Raw genomic sequence first — 15,481 nt, forward strand, 5'->3', positions numbered from 1 at the left:
GAGGAGAGGGGAGGAGAGGAGAGGAGAGGAGAGGAGAAATAACCCAGAAATAACAGAACCAAGTGATCCATGGCCTGAAACTTCTGAAACCATGATCTAAAATGTACCTTTCTTCCCTTGAGTTGTTTTTCATGGGTATTTTGTCACAGTGACAGAAAGCTAACACATTCAGTGTGTTGCATATATAAAAAAGGAACAGAAATACTTTGATTTCTTCAGGTGTTTGAGGAAAGATTATGGGCTCCTAGAGAGACCTCTTAGTGTTAAAAGAAAATACTCTTATTACTAGAGCTCACTAATAGAACTAGATTTCTCTAATTTGAAATGTAAGACTCATTAACTAAGCACATACAAGTGTGGCAGGTGTGTGTAACAAGTTGCAGAAGATTCCAGCAAGGCAGTAGGGGGAGGCCACCAGCTGGGGCAGCTGAGGCTGTGGGAGAGTTGTGGGGGCCTTATACGGTCTGGATTTTAGATGTCAGGTCCCCCAAAGGCCTACATGCTAAAGGCTTGGTCAGCAGCCTGTGGTGCTGTTGGGGTGTAGTGGAACCTTTAGGACGTGGAACCGAGAGGAAGGAAGTTAGGCCATTCAGGTTCTATCCTTGAAGGGGCTATTGGGACACTAAGCCAACCCTCCTCTCTCCATCTACTTCCCCGTCACTGAGGAGGGAGTTGTTTCTTCTGCCATGTGTTCCCTGCCCTGAGGTTCTGCCTCACCACAGGTCCAAATGTAGTAGAACCTGCCAGCCGTGGACTAAGAGCTGTGAAACCGCCTCCCCATAAGTTGGTTATCGCAGATGTTTTGTCACAACGACGGAAAGCTAACACAGGGCCACAGTGGCTTTAGGACAAGACATGGTAGCAGAAGCCAGGTGAGGCTGCTGATGGAGAGATCACACTCTGTGGAAAGGACTTCCAAGAGGCAGAAGATGGAGGAAAAGGAGGCACCAGCTTGGCTCCTGTCTGAGCCACGGGGATGGTCTCAAGGTTCACCTGGTGGGTAGGGTGATCACAGCCATGAAGACAATATTCATATAAAGAAGACATGCGATAGGGTGACAGGCCCAAAAGAGAGCAGTTAAGGTGAGGAGGGAATGTTCTGGAACACTGTACAGGTAACTAAAATGAGCAAGGGAGGCCATCTTTGTGACTAAGCTCAATTGGGCATAGCTAAACTTGCACCCATTTACCATTTACCTATTACTGTAGAGAAACTTAACTGTGCCTCTAAACAGTGGGCAAGGAGGACGATGAGAAGAGCCAAGTAGGCAGCAAGGCAGAGTGGTGTTGTGGGCCCAGCTATGCTCCACTTGGACCACACCAGCCAGGCCTTCTGGGGCAGTGATACTAGTGCCTCTCACTGTGGATGCCTGGCAGATCTTGTCCCCTGCTTCCATCGTTGCCTGGTCACTCACCCAACCCAGGAAACTGTACACTCAGCGTTTTCTGGAAACTCAATAGCTGCAAGGGTCCTGGTCCTCTGGAAACTCTAGGGCTTCGGTTTCTGATCCGAGGTAAACTGAATCTGGCACCACTGGGTGGGGGTCTGGTGGGGGGGCAACACTTCCTGAATCCGAACCTGAAGCTCCTGGAGCATCATCTCTCCTAGAGCCCAGTTCTCTGCAGGTGAGTGTCTGCCTGTCTTAGTTACTTTTCTAGTTACTGAGACAAAATACCTATACCCAAAGTTATTTTATCCAGGCTACTTAGGGTGGGTAGCACTCACACCTTTAGTCCTATTGCCCTTGAGCCTAGCATTGTACCATGAATCAATCCCAGTGTCACACACTCTGGATCCAAAAAAGCTGCACCTATGACCACAGGAGCCTTTAGAGGGACATCTTTTTTTTTTTTTTGGTTTTTCTCCGGTACCAGGAACGAACTCACGACCCGCTGAGCCAAATCCCCAGCCCCCTAGAGGGACATCTAAACACAAGCCATACACTGCCCGTCTTTGGACCTTGAGGGCATGCGTCTCCCTTCCCTGTGTGCCTGGCCCTACGGGCTGTGGAATGACACTGCCTGGGTTTGACTCTGCTTTAACATGAACCTTGGGCAAAGAATTGCCCAAAATGCACCAGCCCTTGCAATTTTTTCTTTTTTGTCTTTTTTGGGACTGGGTCTCACTATGCAGTTCAGGCTGGCCTGGAGCTCACTTTGTAGCCCAGGCTGGTCTTGAACTAGCAGCAATCCTCCTGAGTGCTGGGATTACAGGTGTGTGCCCCACCATGCCTGGCTCCTTGCGGTTCTTAATGTGTAAAATAAAGATGTGAATGCTTGGTTTGTCATCAAGATTAAATAAGATGATGCACAAAAATAATACCCAAGGTACAGCTCAGTGGGCATAGTTAAACAAGATTGACTTTCTTCAGGTCTTGGCTTTTTTTGTCACAGCCCAAGCCAGGTCTGACTCCTTCCTCTGCAAACACTTCTGTCAGGTAAAGTGTGATGGCCCAGTACAGGACCCAGCCAGCCTGAATCTGGGGATTCTAGGAGGGACCTCCTGGAGCAACTTCAAGGGAAAGTCTGAGTTCCATTTGTTGAGCTGAGCCTTTTATTTTTTATTTTTTGTCTTTTTGAGACAGGGTCTCATTATGCAGTTCAGGCTGGCCTTGAGCTCACTTTGTAGCCCAGGCTGGTCTTGAACTCGCAACGATCCTCCTGCCTCAGCCTCCAGAGTGCTGGGATTACAGGTGTGCGCCACCACACCCAGCTAAGCTGGGTCTTTTATACATAGGGTTGGGTGGGGGGTAGTGGCTGGGTAGGGTGAGGTGAAGGGAGGCATGAGTTTAGGGGAGTGAGAATGTCTGAGTGTCCACAGCAATGGCTAATGTTGTGTTGTGGGCGCCTTGTGACCCAGCAGGGCAGGACTGGGCAGGTGTGCCCTGTTCTAGCAGAGTGGGCGTTGTTCCTGGGCTCAGGTGGCTGGGAACAGGAACTGGGCTGGCGGGTGCAAGGGCAGACAGGGATCAGACCTACCAATCTCTTTGTCATGTTTTCAGGGCTTCCTGTTGGACCAGGGCCCACTGTCATTTCTGTGGGTCCTGCCACAGTGCTTCCTGTACCTTGGGAGCCAGTGCAACCTATTCCAGAATATTCTACCATCAGCAGTAGCTGCCACCTGGCTTGTTTGGATTTCATGGGATGGGGTTTACCTTTCAAGTGCCCTGTGAAAAATACAAGAACAAAACTATGCAGAGATGGTCTTCTCTCCCTGAAAGGTGGAATGGCTGGTTCTGAGTGTTAAGGAGAAGCCACAGAGAATTAGAAGTATTTTTCCCCCGCAGGCTCTCATTTGAGCTATGTGAGGCCTCTGCCCGCTCCCAGCAGCCTCAGCAGTGACTCCTGCGGTAAGCAGCAATTATAACACCCTGGCCCACATTCCCTACCCGCTCCTCAGGGCCGGCTGGTCAGGCTGTCTGCAGCGATTTTCATTCCCACTTGACCAGTTTTCAGTGTAGAAAACAGAAAGCCCTCCTTCAGCCCCAGCCTTGCTGCTCAGCACCCTCACTCCCCAGAAGCCTGGGTTCCTGAAAGTGCCCTCAGGCCACGCCCTGATGGGCTGTACTCTGACTTGTGTCCTGGGTGCCATGAGGCCCCCAGCTTATCAAGTTATGAAACATTCGCTGCAGCAAGACGCACCTTGGTCCCCTGGAGGAGGAGGCCCGGGGGAGGCACCCGTGACAGGGCAGGCAGGAAGGTAGGACCTGTAGCTGCTTCCTGGCCACCTCCGCGCTGAGTCAGGTGCTGAGAAGTTAATCTCTCACTCCTGAAGCAGTCCTACCTCCTCCCCGAGAGGTACTCTCTGCCCTGCTTCTGCCAGAAGGGGAGGAATCCTGTTGCCATGAACTCTACCATCCCCAGTTGTGAGTTTCCCAGCAGCTCGGTGAGTGCTGGAGGAGGGAATGGGACAGGAAGGAGGTGGGGAGGCCCAGGGTGGTGTCTTCCTGCCCCAGTGCCTGACAAGAAGCTTTAGATTAGGTTCAGAGTAGATGAGGTGGCAGCTCCCTCCTCTCCCCAGCCTTGGCTCCTTCGGGGCCATCCCTCAGGTCACTGTCACAACTGGCACAGAATTTGCCCTCCCTGTGATACCCACAAAGGCTGGGGGAGGGGAGGACGGGCTCTCTGGCAGGGCAAGTGGTGTAGGTCGTCTTCTCACCTTTACTCAGGGTGGGCTCTGCTGAACCTGGGTGTCGTTTGCCAGGTTCCTCTTTTCTTTTTATTTTATTTATTTTATTTTACTTTTTTGTCTTTTTGAGACAGGGTCTCACTATGCAGTTCAGGCTGGCCTTGAACTCACTTTGTAGCCCAAGCTGGTCTCAAACTTGCAGTGATCTTCCTGCCTCAGCCTCCCGAGTGCTGGAATTAGAGGCGTGCGCCACCACTCCCGGGTTAAGCTTTCTCTTTTCTGAAACCCTTTCTGGATCCAAGGAAAGGAAGAATCTAGGGAAGCAGAAAGAGAAGTGACTGTACCAGACAGTCGAGAGGCCTCAGACTCTCTGTGCTTCAATTTCCTCCTCGTAAGCAAATGCAACAGGCGCTCGTTCCTGTCTCACAGACGAGAAAACTAAGCCTAGAGGAGCCGAGTCACAGGATCCCCCTGGCAGCCTCTGCAGCCGGGAGCGCCTGGGCCCCATCTCTCTCTAGCCTAGCTGGCCGCTTAAAAATAGCAGGGAGGACTGAATGGAGAACTTCCGTGGTTGCCACTGCCCACTGGTGGGGCACAGCGCCACTCCTCTCTGGCCAGGCCACAGCCAGCTGAGCCCCGGCCAGGGCTCTGGGGACGGAGCCACCACGAAGCTGGGCTGGCTCTCAGAGTCTGCCCCGGAGCCAGCTGCCACACCCTGCCCGCTGCGGCTCAGCCTCCTGCAGGGTGCCCGGCGTTCCCCGCTGAGGAAGCCGAGGGGCACTGAGAGAAAACCGCCTCTCTTGCCCCCACCTCAGAACTCTGCCTGCCACTTGCCTTGGGGGCCAAGAGTCTGGGAAAAGAAGCCGAAGACTCCCTTTCCCAAAGACTATGTTGTTGTCCAGATTTGCGGTGTCCCTGAGGCAAGCTGGGGGGGTCGGGCACATCTCATTTTTGGGGGTGGGGGTTCAAGGGCTCAAGAGCACAGCACGAGTGGGGGCAATGAGGCCACACAGGAGGAAACTACCTGCTAGCCCCAGGGGAACGGAGGGTTAGGGCAGGGCTGCAGGCCAGCTGGGGCCGGGCCCCAAAGGGGTGCGGCTGTGTGGGGTGGAGATGGTGTCAGGAGGGGATCCCTGGGGCCTCCTCTTGCTCGCTTGTCTGTGCCTGGGAGCTGCGGGGTGGTCCCCACTTACATGGAGCACAGCTGTGGGCCGCCGCCCTTGACACGGGAAGAGAAGTCTGCTCACATGGAGGAGCCCTGCAGCTGGGCCCCAGTCTCTTCATCTGTCCCTGGTGAGGCCTCGCTAGAGAGATTTAAAGGAGAGGTGCATTGGAAGGTCTGTGTGAAGCCCTGTGCACGCCGAGTCTCCTGAGAGCGCCTGTAGGAAGCTACGTCCTCTAGGGAAGTCATAGGTCCCGGAGAGCTGAGAGACAGCTCCAAGCAGAAGAGGAGGCTGTGACCCATTTTCTCATCTCGTCTTGCATGGTCAGGGCAGTGTGTCAGAAGTCCCCTCCGGGGAGGGCCTTGAGAGCCTGCTGCCACTGGATGGGTAACACGGTGACTCCCAGCCAGGAGTTTTCCTGGAACTTTCCACTACTCTGATGTGTCCCTGGATGGGCTCCCCCCGCCACCAGGAGCCCCACACTCCTGTATTTTTCTCTGGATATCTTCAGTGTACTAACGATTCCTGGCTGACACACAGAACTCTATGTGTACGCTGTCCCTGGTTGTTTTATGTCCATGTCTCACATGTAGGCGTAGGTGACTTGACAGAGTTTACAGCAGAAGATAGATTTATAAGCCATCAGGTGAGCAAAGTAGAAACAGACAACCAAGCGCACTGTGAGAAGGAAGCTAGCGTGTTTGGAGGGGGGCTTGTGTCCTGAGCATCGTCTCTGGCTCTGTGCTTTCTACCTGCCCTGGCCAATGGCTTCAGGGAAGTGACACACTAACACGTTAATATTGTCTCTTAGTTGCTGTGTACTGATCAGGCCCACAATCTTCCAAAGGAGTGTACAGTGAAGGCTTAAATACATGAGTCAAGTGGTTTGATTTTAGGGCTCCAGGAGGATCAATACATTCTCTGCGGGCTAGGACAAAGATCTTCTCTGGGTGGCCCATATTTATTTAGTTATCAAAACAAGGGTGGGAAATACTGAAGGAAGGCAGAACTGCTCAAAGACTTCTCCAGGTAAGACATTACATCAATCTAGGAGCACTATGTTATCTCCAGGAAGGCCTTCACCGCAGGAGTGAGATGCCTGCAGCTATAGTCTTTATCTAGTTCATTGAGGTTGGAGCCAGGTGTCCTTAGCTGTGGCCTTGTCTTGTCCTTTGAGACTCACAGCTTCACCTACCACTACAGGCCTCAGTGGGGACCAGTGACTCACAGAGGTTCACTTACTATGAGTCCGCAGCCCATCTCCAGACAAGGGGCCTGGACGGACTCACAAGTAAACATGAAAAGCCAATTGGTTCATTTAAATCCCGCTCAGAGCTGCTTTGTAGTGTTCCCCATCAACACACTGCTGTCCCAAGAGAACAGCCAGCTGTCCTCAGGGGTGACAGGTACCCCCAGCTCCAAGCTGTAACTTTTTTTGCATGTGGGGCATCATGCAGGATCAATTTCCCCGACCACTCTTCCGAAACAAATGCTGAAGTGGGTTCTGTAGCCATCAGACGGCCATATGGACAGAAAGACAGAACGTGGGGTACTCAGAGGTCCCTGGCCAGCAGCAGTTTTGGACACTGGTCTACACTCTGCTAAGAAGTGGACAGGTCAGAGCCAGCAGTTTTCTCAGTCATGATGCCTAGAGGTCCTGGGTGAAGGATGGGCTCACAGGCAGGCCACACAGAGCTGTCGGGGCCACAGCCCTAGGCTCACACTCATTCTCTCTCTCTCTCTCTCTCTTTCTCTCTCTCTCTCTCTCTCTCTCTCTCTCACACACACACACACACACACACACACACACACACACACACACACACGGTCCCAAAGCATCGCACCCACATGTGCTCCAGCTGTGAGTTCCCTATGGTTGTCCCGGACAGATCCTAGAAGAAAGACTAAGGCTGGGAAAGGTGATGTCAAGTACTTAGGGTCATGGAGCTGGGGGTGACAATCACTTCTGCTCTCCTTCTTTCTGCACGAATGTTTCAGAGTTGCCTGCTCAGAATCAGTCAATCAGTCCATCAATCCATCAATCAGTCAGTCATTCTTGGTCTCCTTTTCCCTCTCCTCTTTCTGTGTCTTTCTCTGAGGCACCTCACAGATTCCTCTGCACACGTACAAAAACCTCACCAGAAGTGGTCAGAAGCCCAGCACTGCCCGCTGCAGCTCCCAGTATGTCTCTGGCCCAGCCCTAACCCCTTTAGGGAAAAGTAGCTTTTCCTGTGCAAGCCCAGCATCAAGGGGCATCAGCACCTCCTCTTGCTCAGAAGTCTAAACAGGGCAGGCTGCCAGGCGTGGTGGCACACGCCTGTAATCCCAACACTTGGGAGGCTGAGGCAGGAGGATCACTGCAAGTTTGAGGCCACCCTGGGCTACAAAGGGAGCTCAAGGCCAGCCTGAACTGCATAGCAAGACTCTGTCTCAAAAAGACAAAAAATAAAAAATAAATAAACAGGGCAGGCTTATTGTCTCACAAGCGTTCCAGTCAGTTGAAGTGAGGGATATATTTCTAAAATGATGAGATGTCCCTGGAGTCATTCACTCAGCATTCGTCCATTCATGTCACCAGCCCAGGGAGCACAAGGGTGGAGGTGGAGAAGGTAGAGGACTTCAGGATGAGGATGTATCTGATGACAGTCTGTCATCTACAGCTGCAGTGAACCTGCTACCGAGCTAGGATGCTCTTGAGAAGGGGAGGCCTCTCTCATCTGAGGCTCAGGTGGGTCAGGTCAGTGCAGGCTTCCAGAGAGGTGAGTGACTTCCAGGTAGATGAGTGAAGTAAAACTCTTACATCTGTGTAGGATTGATTGATTGATTGATTTTTAGTTTCAGAGGATTGAAACTTAGGGCTCGCACACCAAGCTACATCTTGATAGTTTTTTGTTTTTTGTCTTTTGTCTTTTTGAAACAGGGTCTCACTGTGTAGTTCAGGCTGGCCTTGAGCTCACTTTGTAGCTCAGCTTGGGCTCGAACTTGCAACGATCCTCCTGCCTCAGCCTCCCGAGTGCTGGGATTATAGCCGTGCCCCACCAGGCCCAGCTCTAAGTTACATCTCTAAGTTACCCTTTTTATTGATTACTTTAAAAAAATTTTTGAGACAGGGTCTTGTTAAGTTGCTAGATTACCCTCGAAGTTCTCCTGGCTCAGCCTCCCAGAGTGCTGGGATTACAGGCGTGCATCACCACGCCCGGCTACATCTGTGTTTTACAATTTAACATGAGAAGACTGACAAACAAATACCGTTTCATAATGAGAACAAAATGACTCTGCAGGGTGAGCTAGGCTAGCTCAGTAGGCGGCTGTTGGCAGCCCTGGCCCTCAGCCCCGGCCCTCTGTGGTTTGCTGTTCCTGGCTTCCTCCACACCCACAGTGGAAGCCTCAGGCTCATGGCAGGAAGGAATTAGAAGGGTTTGATGCCGATGGGGAGGAAGGGCTGGCTTCCTGCGCCTCCATGCAGGGCATGGTGTGTCCACCCCTAGCGGGTCTTCCCCGGGGGACCAGGTTCATGCTCTTACTACGATGCTTGCTTAATCGGGGGTGACTTGATCACCAGATCATTCAGCGATGTCTGCCGACAGTTTGGATTGTCACAAGCAGAAAGCAGGAAGGGGTGCTCCAGCATCCAGTGAACACACAGGACCGGAGTGCCCCTGAACAGCACAGCCCCTGCCTGGCCCCTGCCATGCACACAGAATGCGGCAAAGAATCACCCATCCCAGAGGCTGAGGCTGGGACACCCTGTCACAGGAAACAGCGGACCCCTGTCTGCAGGGGATGTGACGCAAGAGTCCCGGTGGATGTCTGGAACTGCGTAACTGAAGCCTCGAGAAATGAACCTTGGACGAGGGAGGGCTACTGTGTGATGTTCTGCAGGGACAGGGCTGTCCTAGAGGTGGGTTATGACCACCCAGTTGTTGTTATTATTATTATTATTCTGGTGATTGAACTCAGGACCTTTGCACTAAGCTACAGGCCCAGCCCTTTTTATTTTTTTCTATTTTGAGACAGACTCTCAGTCAAGCAGTCAGTTGCCTGGGCTTGGTTTGAACTTGCAACCCTCCTGCCTCAGCCTCCCACAGGGCCACCATGCCCAGCTTACCACCCAGTTCTTGCTGTAGGGGCTCTCTTGCCTCGCTCCACATCTCTGCAAGTGGTGACCCTCATCCCACCCCTTCTCCCACTCCTCTGGTTCATTAGATAGAGCAGGCACAGCACCTGGCCCCTAGGACTTTCACAGACTCATCAAAATAGTCTCATTTATTTTAAAATTGGAGGGGAGTCTCATGGCAAAATAATACGAATCAACAGTGGTTGTTACATTACATATTGCTATCCTCAACTACATTGCTCAGATTACCCGATGTAAGAATGAAAGATTGCTCAAACCATTATAGGGAATACGAAAATAATTCTTCAGTAAAACAGTAGAGATAATACAGAGTTTCACTAGACAAGATGGTAGGAGTTCACCATTGTAATTTCATTGCATATTGTTACCTTCAAATCAGAGACTCTGTATCACTTTGAATGTTCTTGCTTTGATTTGTTTATGTTCATGATACTGGTATGCTGCTACTGTTCTATTTCTTTGTTTGTTTGTTTCTCATTTACTACTCTCTTTAAAATAAAAAAATAAAATGAAATTGGAGGGGAGAATCTCCTTTAAGGTCTACTTTAAGGAGGAAACTTTGTGTGTGGTGTTGGAGAGGGAAACCGGGGCTTGCGCACACTAGGTAAACACTGCCGCTAGAAGGCATCCTCAGCCCGGCAGAGAAAGTGTTTGAATATGCTGCAGTCCCCACATGGTTTCAGATATTGTTTCTGTGGAGGAAGGTGCTGGCGGAGTCTGAGGGCTGAACATCTGCCCTGGAGTGGCTCCGAGTGGCCCTGGGCAGAAGCTGTTCCTCAGGCTGGAGATAGGTATGGAATGAATGGCTTCACCATCCTTCCCAGAACCATCTTTGCATGGGCTATGCCATTGTGCACACCCTGCCCCCTTACAGAGCAGCCTCCGAGCAAGAGGACCGTGATGGCAGGTGAGGCAGGGGTAAGCTGGTGGGACAGGCATTTTTCACTTATAGTTTTTAAGGCTCATTATTTTCCAGATAGGTCTTACTTTCAGGGAAGCATGGTAGATAGAGGTAGATAGATAAGAAAACTGAAAGCTGGGTATGGGGTGGAGCACACCTATAATCCCAGCACTCGGGAGGCTGAGGCACGAGGATTGCTGTGAGTTCAAGAGTAGCCTGGGTTACATAGTGAGTTCAAGCCCAGTCTGGGCTACATAGTAAGACCCTGTCTCAAAAACAAAGAAACAAACAAACAAAACTCCCCCAACCCCAAAAAAACCAAACCCTGAGATTTAGAAACACTAATAATTTGCCCAAAGTTAGCAAGCTATACAGCCAAAAAGTTGGGTGGAAAATCTATGATTCAAAGTTAGTTTTGGCTACACTGGTTGGAATGCAAGTTGGCCATTGACTCCAGACTAGTGGCAGCAAACCAATGACACATGTTGTTTTTCTTGTAAGACAAAAAATGTCAATGTACGAGTTGTTTTTCCTAAATCAAAACCTCAGTTTTCAGGTTTCATTGCAGTGGTGGCACTTTCCGTTAAGTAGGAGGGTTCTGGGTTGCAGTTTGGGCCCTTGCCTCTGAAAGGTTCACCACTGCTGCCCTGGACTGTTCTGTGCGTGTGGTGTACATTTACATTAGGACTGTTTGTTTGTTCATTCGTTCATTCAATCTACACTGAGCCCGAGGCCTGCACTGGAAGCTCAGATGACAAATAAAGTCAGGTACAATCAGAGCGTCCTGGAACCAGCTAGGAGAAGAAACGGGGAAGGGAACTATCCGTTGTAGAAAATCTGCCGTCAGAGGGCTTTGCCACATGTAAACACAATGTCCCGGGAACTGTGAGGGAAACCTGCCCTCTCCCAGCCTTGATGATGGCCCTTTATACTGCCCAAAAGCTGCCTCTCTGCCAGGAATCTGGGCAAGTCCCTTGCATGGCCTGGACTTGACACAGAGGCCCAGCTGCAGATGCAAACCACAGGAAGTCACGGGTCTTGGGTGTGGACCTTAAACTCTGACTGGCTAACGTTTCCCAGCCCTACTCCCTCCTGTCTCTGGAAGGCTGACCTATTGTCCCACTGGGGTCAGGATGTCCACTCGTCTCTTCTTGAAGCGCCCACATGTGTCTTTCTCTTGTTCCCAGCAGAGGGATGAGGGAGTGCTCAGCCCCAACACTGACGGCCACGGCAGGAAGAAGGATGGGCAGCCCCAGAGTTCCGGCAAGGGCAGCAGCAGCGGCAGCAGCCACCTGGCCTATGGCGTCTTGGACATCCCTCCGTGGTATCTCTGCATCTTTTTTGGGATCCAGGTAAGGCCACCCAGCAGGCACTCGGTCCAAAGAGTCTCTGCCTTAAAAGTTCCACCAGTGCACAGCGAGATCAAGCCAGTCAACATGACCAGCCTCAGTTGCTGGTGTAGCTTCCATGTTGTTGGCCTCTGGGGGAACTCAAGACCCCTCAGTCTCTTTCTCTCTAGGGGATGAGGATGAGTACTTAGAGAAGGGTTCTTCCCCATGCTGGGCTAACTGGCCCCTTGTTCTCTTGAATGGGCTGTAAGGGTCCTTGGGAGGCCTGAGAGGTACTAGCTCAAGTACCTTCCTTGAAGCAGTTCCTGCCAGCTGTAGCTTCTGTCTGATTCAGCTTTCACCACATGCTTCGGGTTCTCTAAGGTCAAGAGATTTACTGGCTAACAGGAGGGAGTTGGCCCTTCTGCTTGGTTCAGCTGTTGGTTTGTTAGCCAGTGTTGCTGGGGATGGTAGGAGATAGGAAATGAAACACTGCTGGGCTCTTGGCCTGGAGGACATTGTGGCCTGTAGTGATCTAGCTCACAGGAAGTGAAAGACACATTCACAAGAAGACACGCAGGATCAAACTTCTCAGTTATCCCAAGGGGACACAGGGGCAACAGCCAGGCTTGTTAACAGACTGTCCCTTTGTCCCTTGAGACTGGAGTGGTGTGGCGAAGGAACTGGAACTGCTCCTTGAGGTGGACCTGGTCATGCACTTCACTGCTGCCTCTGTCCTCTCCTGTTGTCACCCATGTGGCTGGAGAGGCCTGGGTCTGTCTCTCTCTCTTCAGGGGTGCAGGTCCAGGCCTCTTCTGGGGCCCAGGCTTGTTCCATGTGATGCAAACAACCTGCTCTCCTCCTCCGGCATGGGGCAGTGCAGGTCTGCATCCTGAAGGACTAGTACAGTCTGAGACCATCTTTGCCCAGGGGCAGAGGGAGTGTGGGAAGGCAGGTAGGTGCAGTACATGGATACAATTTTGTTTTCTTTTGTTTTTGTTTTTCTTCCACTACCAGGAATTGAACTCACGACCTTGCGCTTGCCGGCAGGCGCTGTGCCGCTGAGCTAAATCCCCAGCCCCATGGATACATTTTAATTTTTCTTTTTCCTAAGGAAAAATGTCCAACTTTTCTTGTGGGTTAATTTAGTTCACATTAAAGTTTGGGATCAAAGTCTCCTGAAATAAGACAATGATAATTTGGCTTCCACTCCCTCCTTTGTGCAAAGGTCACACAGTGTGGTCCGAAGGACTGGCCCAGACAAGGCAAAATCAGGCATTCTGAGTCTTGTGGTCTACTTCTACCATCACAGTACCCTAATGGCAGCTTTGCATGGCCCTGCCCCTCACAGTAAGCATAGGAAGCTTCTTTCTTTCCTTCCTCCCTCCCTTCCTTCCTTCTTCCCTCCCTTCCTTCCTTCCCTCCTTCCTTCCTTCTTTTCTTCCCTCCTTCCTCTTTCCTTCTTTCCTCTCTTGACAGACCCAACAGCTAAGCCAAGCCAAACCAAGCCTCCTAACCCTGGCTTGACTCATGCCATAATTGTACAGGTGCAGTTACGGTGCAGAACCCACTCTATGGAATAAACCTACAACTGCACATTGGTTCCTCCTGATGACAGGAGAGCAGAAGGATTCTGCCAGCACCAGGAACACAGGGCACTGTGCAAATGTTGGCAGAGACCTGATCTAAGTTATCAGACAACAGGCTGGATTGGAGCAAAGGAGAGAAGCAGGTGGATTCACACGTCTTTGTTCTCAGAAAGTTGGGTTCAGGCCTGGTCAAACTTTCTGCTCTGAGCTAGAGGAAGTGAGATAGTGGGCCATTCCTGACTGGTCTTGATTGCTTGGCCTCATATCTATTTATTATCTATCTATCTATCTATCTATTTATCTATATCTATCTATCTATCTGTCAATCTATTATCTATATCTATCTATCTATCTATCTATCTATCATCTTATCTATCCATCATCTACCTTTCTGTCACCTGTATCTAATTCATTCCCTTGATAGGTGAAGCCACCTGCTATGACTTTCTACCCTGCTCCTAACTCTGTCCCACCTGCGGAAGTGCAAACAGCCTTTGGAACACTAACAGTTCCAAGTCAGTGTGCAGGCCTCCCTTGTCAGTGGTTGCTCCTGCCATGGGCCTCGTGTACTGATGAGCCTCTTGTCCCTCTCCCACTCTGAACGCCCCACTTGGTTCTGGTTCTGCCCCCTGTGCTTGTGGGCTTGCCTTGGCTTCTCCTCGAAGAGAGCAGTTCCCGTGTCAGGGCCCTGCCTGCATCCCAGTGGCTCTGGCTTCTTACTGCCAGGTCTCTCTGGTCTGGATGTCTGGTCTGGACTGCTTGTCTGCATCTTTGCCTGCCACTCCTTGCATGCCCCTCCCAGACCAGCCTCAGATCTCTTACCTCTGACCCTGGGGAGGGGTCCCCTCCAAGGACTGGGCTGCTTGGCCTGCCCTCCTGCTTAGGGGAGTGAGGGGCGGCAGGCACCACGGTACCCACACGCTCATCTCCTCGCTCCATCCACAGCACTTCCTCACAGCCCTGGGGGGCCTCGTGGCCATACCGCTCATCCTGGCCAAGGGCCTGTGCCTGCAGCATGACCCTCTGACCCAGAGCTACCTCATCAGCACCATTTTCTTCGTCTCTGGAATCTGCACTCTCCTGCAGGTGTTTTTAGGAGTCAGGTAGGTAAAACCGCTCCCCCTGGATTGTGGCCCTGACCTGCCAGGGTATCTGTGTACAACGTCTGCTTGGTCGGTTGCTGGGGAGATGATGAGGAAGTTAATGTGCAGGCCTCCCTTGGAGGAGCAGCTGAGCCTGAGCCAGGGTCCAACATCCACTTCCAGCACCTACAATCTATGTTAGGTGCTGACTGAAAGAAACACAAATTAAGATTGGCTTGGGGGAAAATATTTTCTTTATTAATTAAAAACACCACACCAAGAGAAAACAGGGTGAATCTGTGCCACGGGAACATGGCCACCCAGGGACCCCAACGCCACAGGCCTTTCTCCCAGTTTCTACTCAGGCCTCCCCCTAATATCTGTGAGGCCCTGATGGAGACTCATCTATTCCACGTGTAAATATTAGAAACTTATAACCCTAGCAGGAAAACTGAAATAAAATATGTCCCAATCATCCTACCTAGAAGTATGGGTTTGGAATGAGATTTCTCTGACTCTTTGGAGGTCTGCTTTGGGACCTGCCACCAGTGTGAGATTTGATCCAAATCACAGGTGTCTCTTACACACGAATGTGAACACCCCAGCCTGCTCATCCCAAGTCACACTACCGTAAACGTCGTCTGGTCATCCTTTGGGCCTAGGGGTGCAGAACTGCTTCAGGATCTGCAGGAGAGACCTAGGTAAGAGGCCCAAGCAGCTCAGGAAGGGGCTCAGGTATATCTGAGCAGAGAATTTCGGGGACTCAGTGGCGAGGGTATGTGTCCCATCAGCCTGCAGACTGCTCCCATACAGAGCCAGAGTGGACAGTCTAAGGCTTAAGACCAAGTGCATGTGCATTCTTCTTCTGATAGAGGGCAGGACTCTGCCAATGCAGGGTTTCTCACACATAGGCTTCCTGCACATGTGCACAAGTCAAGGCCCCCATGGGGCAGCAAAGCCAGTGGGATGCATGTAGCTACATATAGGATGAGACTTCTTATGGGAATTGTTGTGTGCTGTTAGGGAGCCAAGAGCTCCATGGTCTGCCACCTGTCTGCTGGAGAACCAGGGAAGAGGGTGGTGTGATTTGGGCTGAATCCAAAGGCCTGGATTACAGGGTTCATGGTGCAGGGTGAGAGGTCAATGGCCTG

At 51.3% G+C, this 15,481-nt stretch overlaps 1 protein-coding gene and 1 long non-coding RNA gene across 8 annotated transcripts in view; one reads left to right on the top strand and one right to left on the bottom strand.

Annotated features, from left to right (window-relative positions):
- The first annotated feature begins 3,597 nt into the window (after nt 1-3,597).
- LOC102012661 (solute carrier family 23 member 1-like) overlaps nt 3,598-15,481 on the top strand; it is a 48,320-nt gene continuing 36,436 nt past the window's right edge. The window contains exons 1-3 of one of the 7 annotated variants that reach the window (XM_005405486.2): nt 3,598-3,700; nt 11,519-11,683; nt 14,194-14,351. Coding sequence is in view for 6 of the 7 variants with exons in the window: in XM_013504941.1 (XP_013360395.1) it covers nt 11,465-11,683; nt 14,194-14,351 (377 nt within the window). In the remaining variant the exon portion in view is untranslated. The other 6 variants (XM_005405484.2, XM_005405485.2, XM_013504942.1 and 3 more) reach the window with 6 other exon arrangements.
- On the bottom strand, nt 4,345-14,187 carry LOC106146744. Its single transcript, XR_001231310.1, has 3 exons — nt 14,071-14,187; nt 5,323-5,433; nt 4,345-4,443 (listed from the first exon to the last, which is right to left on the bottom strand). It is a non-coding gene; the product is annotated as an uncharacterized LOC106146744 (long non-coding RNA).

The sequence above is a fragment of the Chinchilla lanigera genome, unplaced genomic scaffold (genome assembly GCF_000276665.1).
Source record: "Chinchilla lanigera isolate Chin_1 unplaced genomic scaffold, ChiLan1.0 scaffold00093, whole genome shotgun sequence".
Lineage (NCBI taxonomy): Eukaryota > Metazoa > Chordata > Mammalia > Rodentia > Chinchillidae > Chinchilla > Chinchilla lanigera.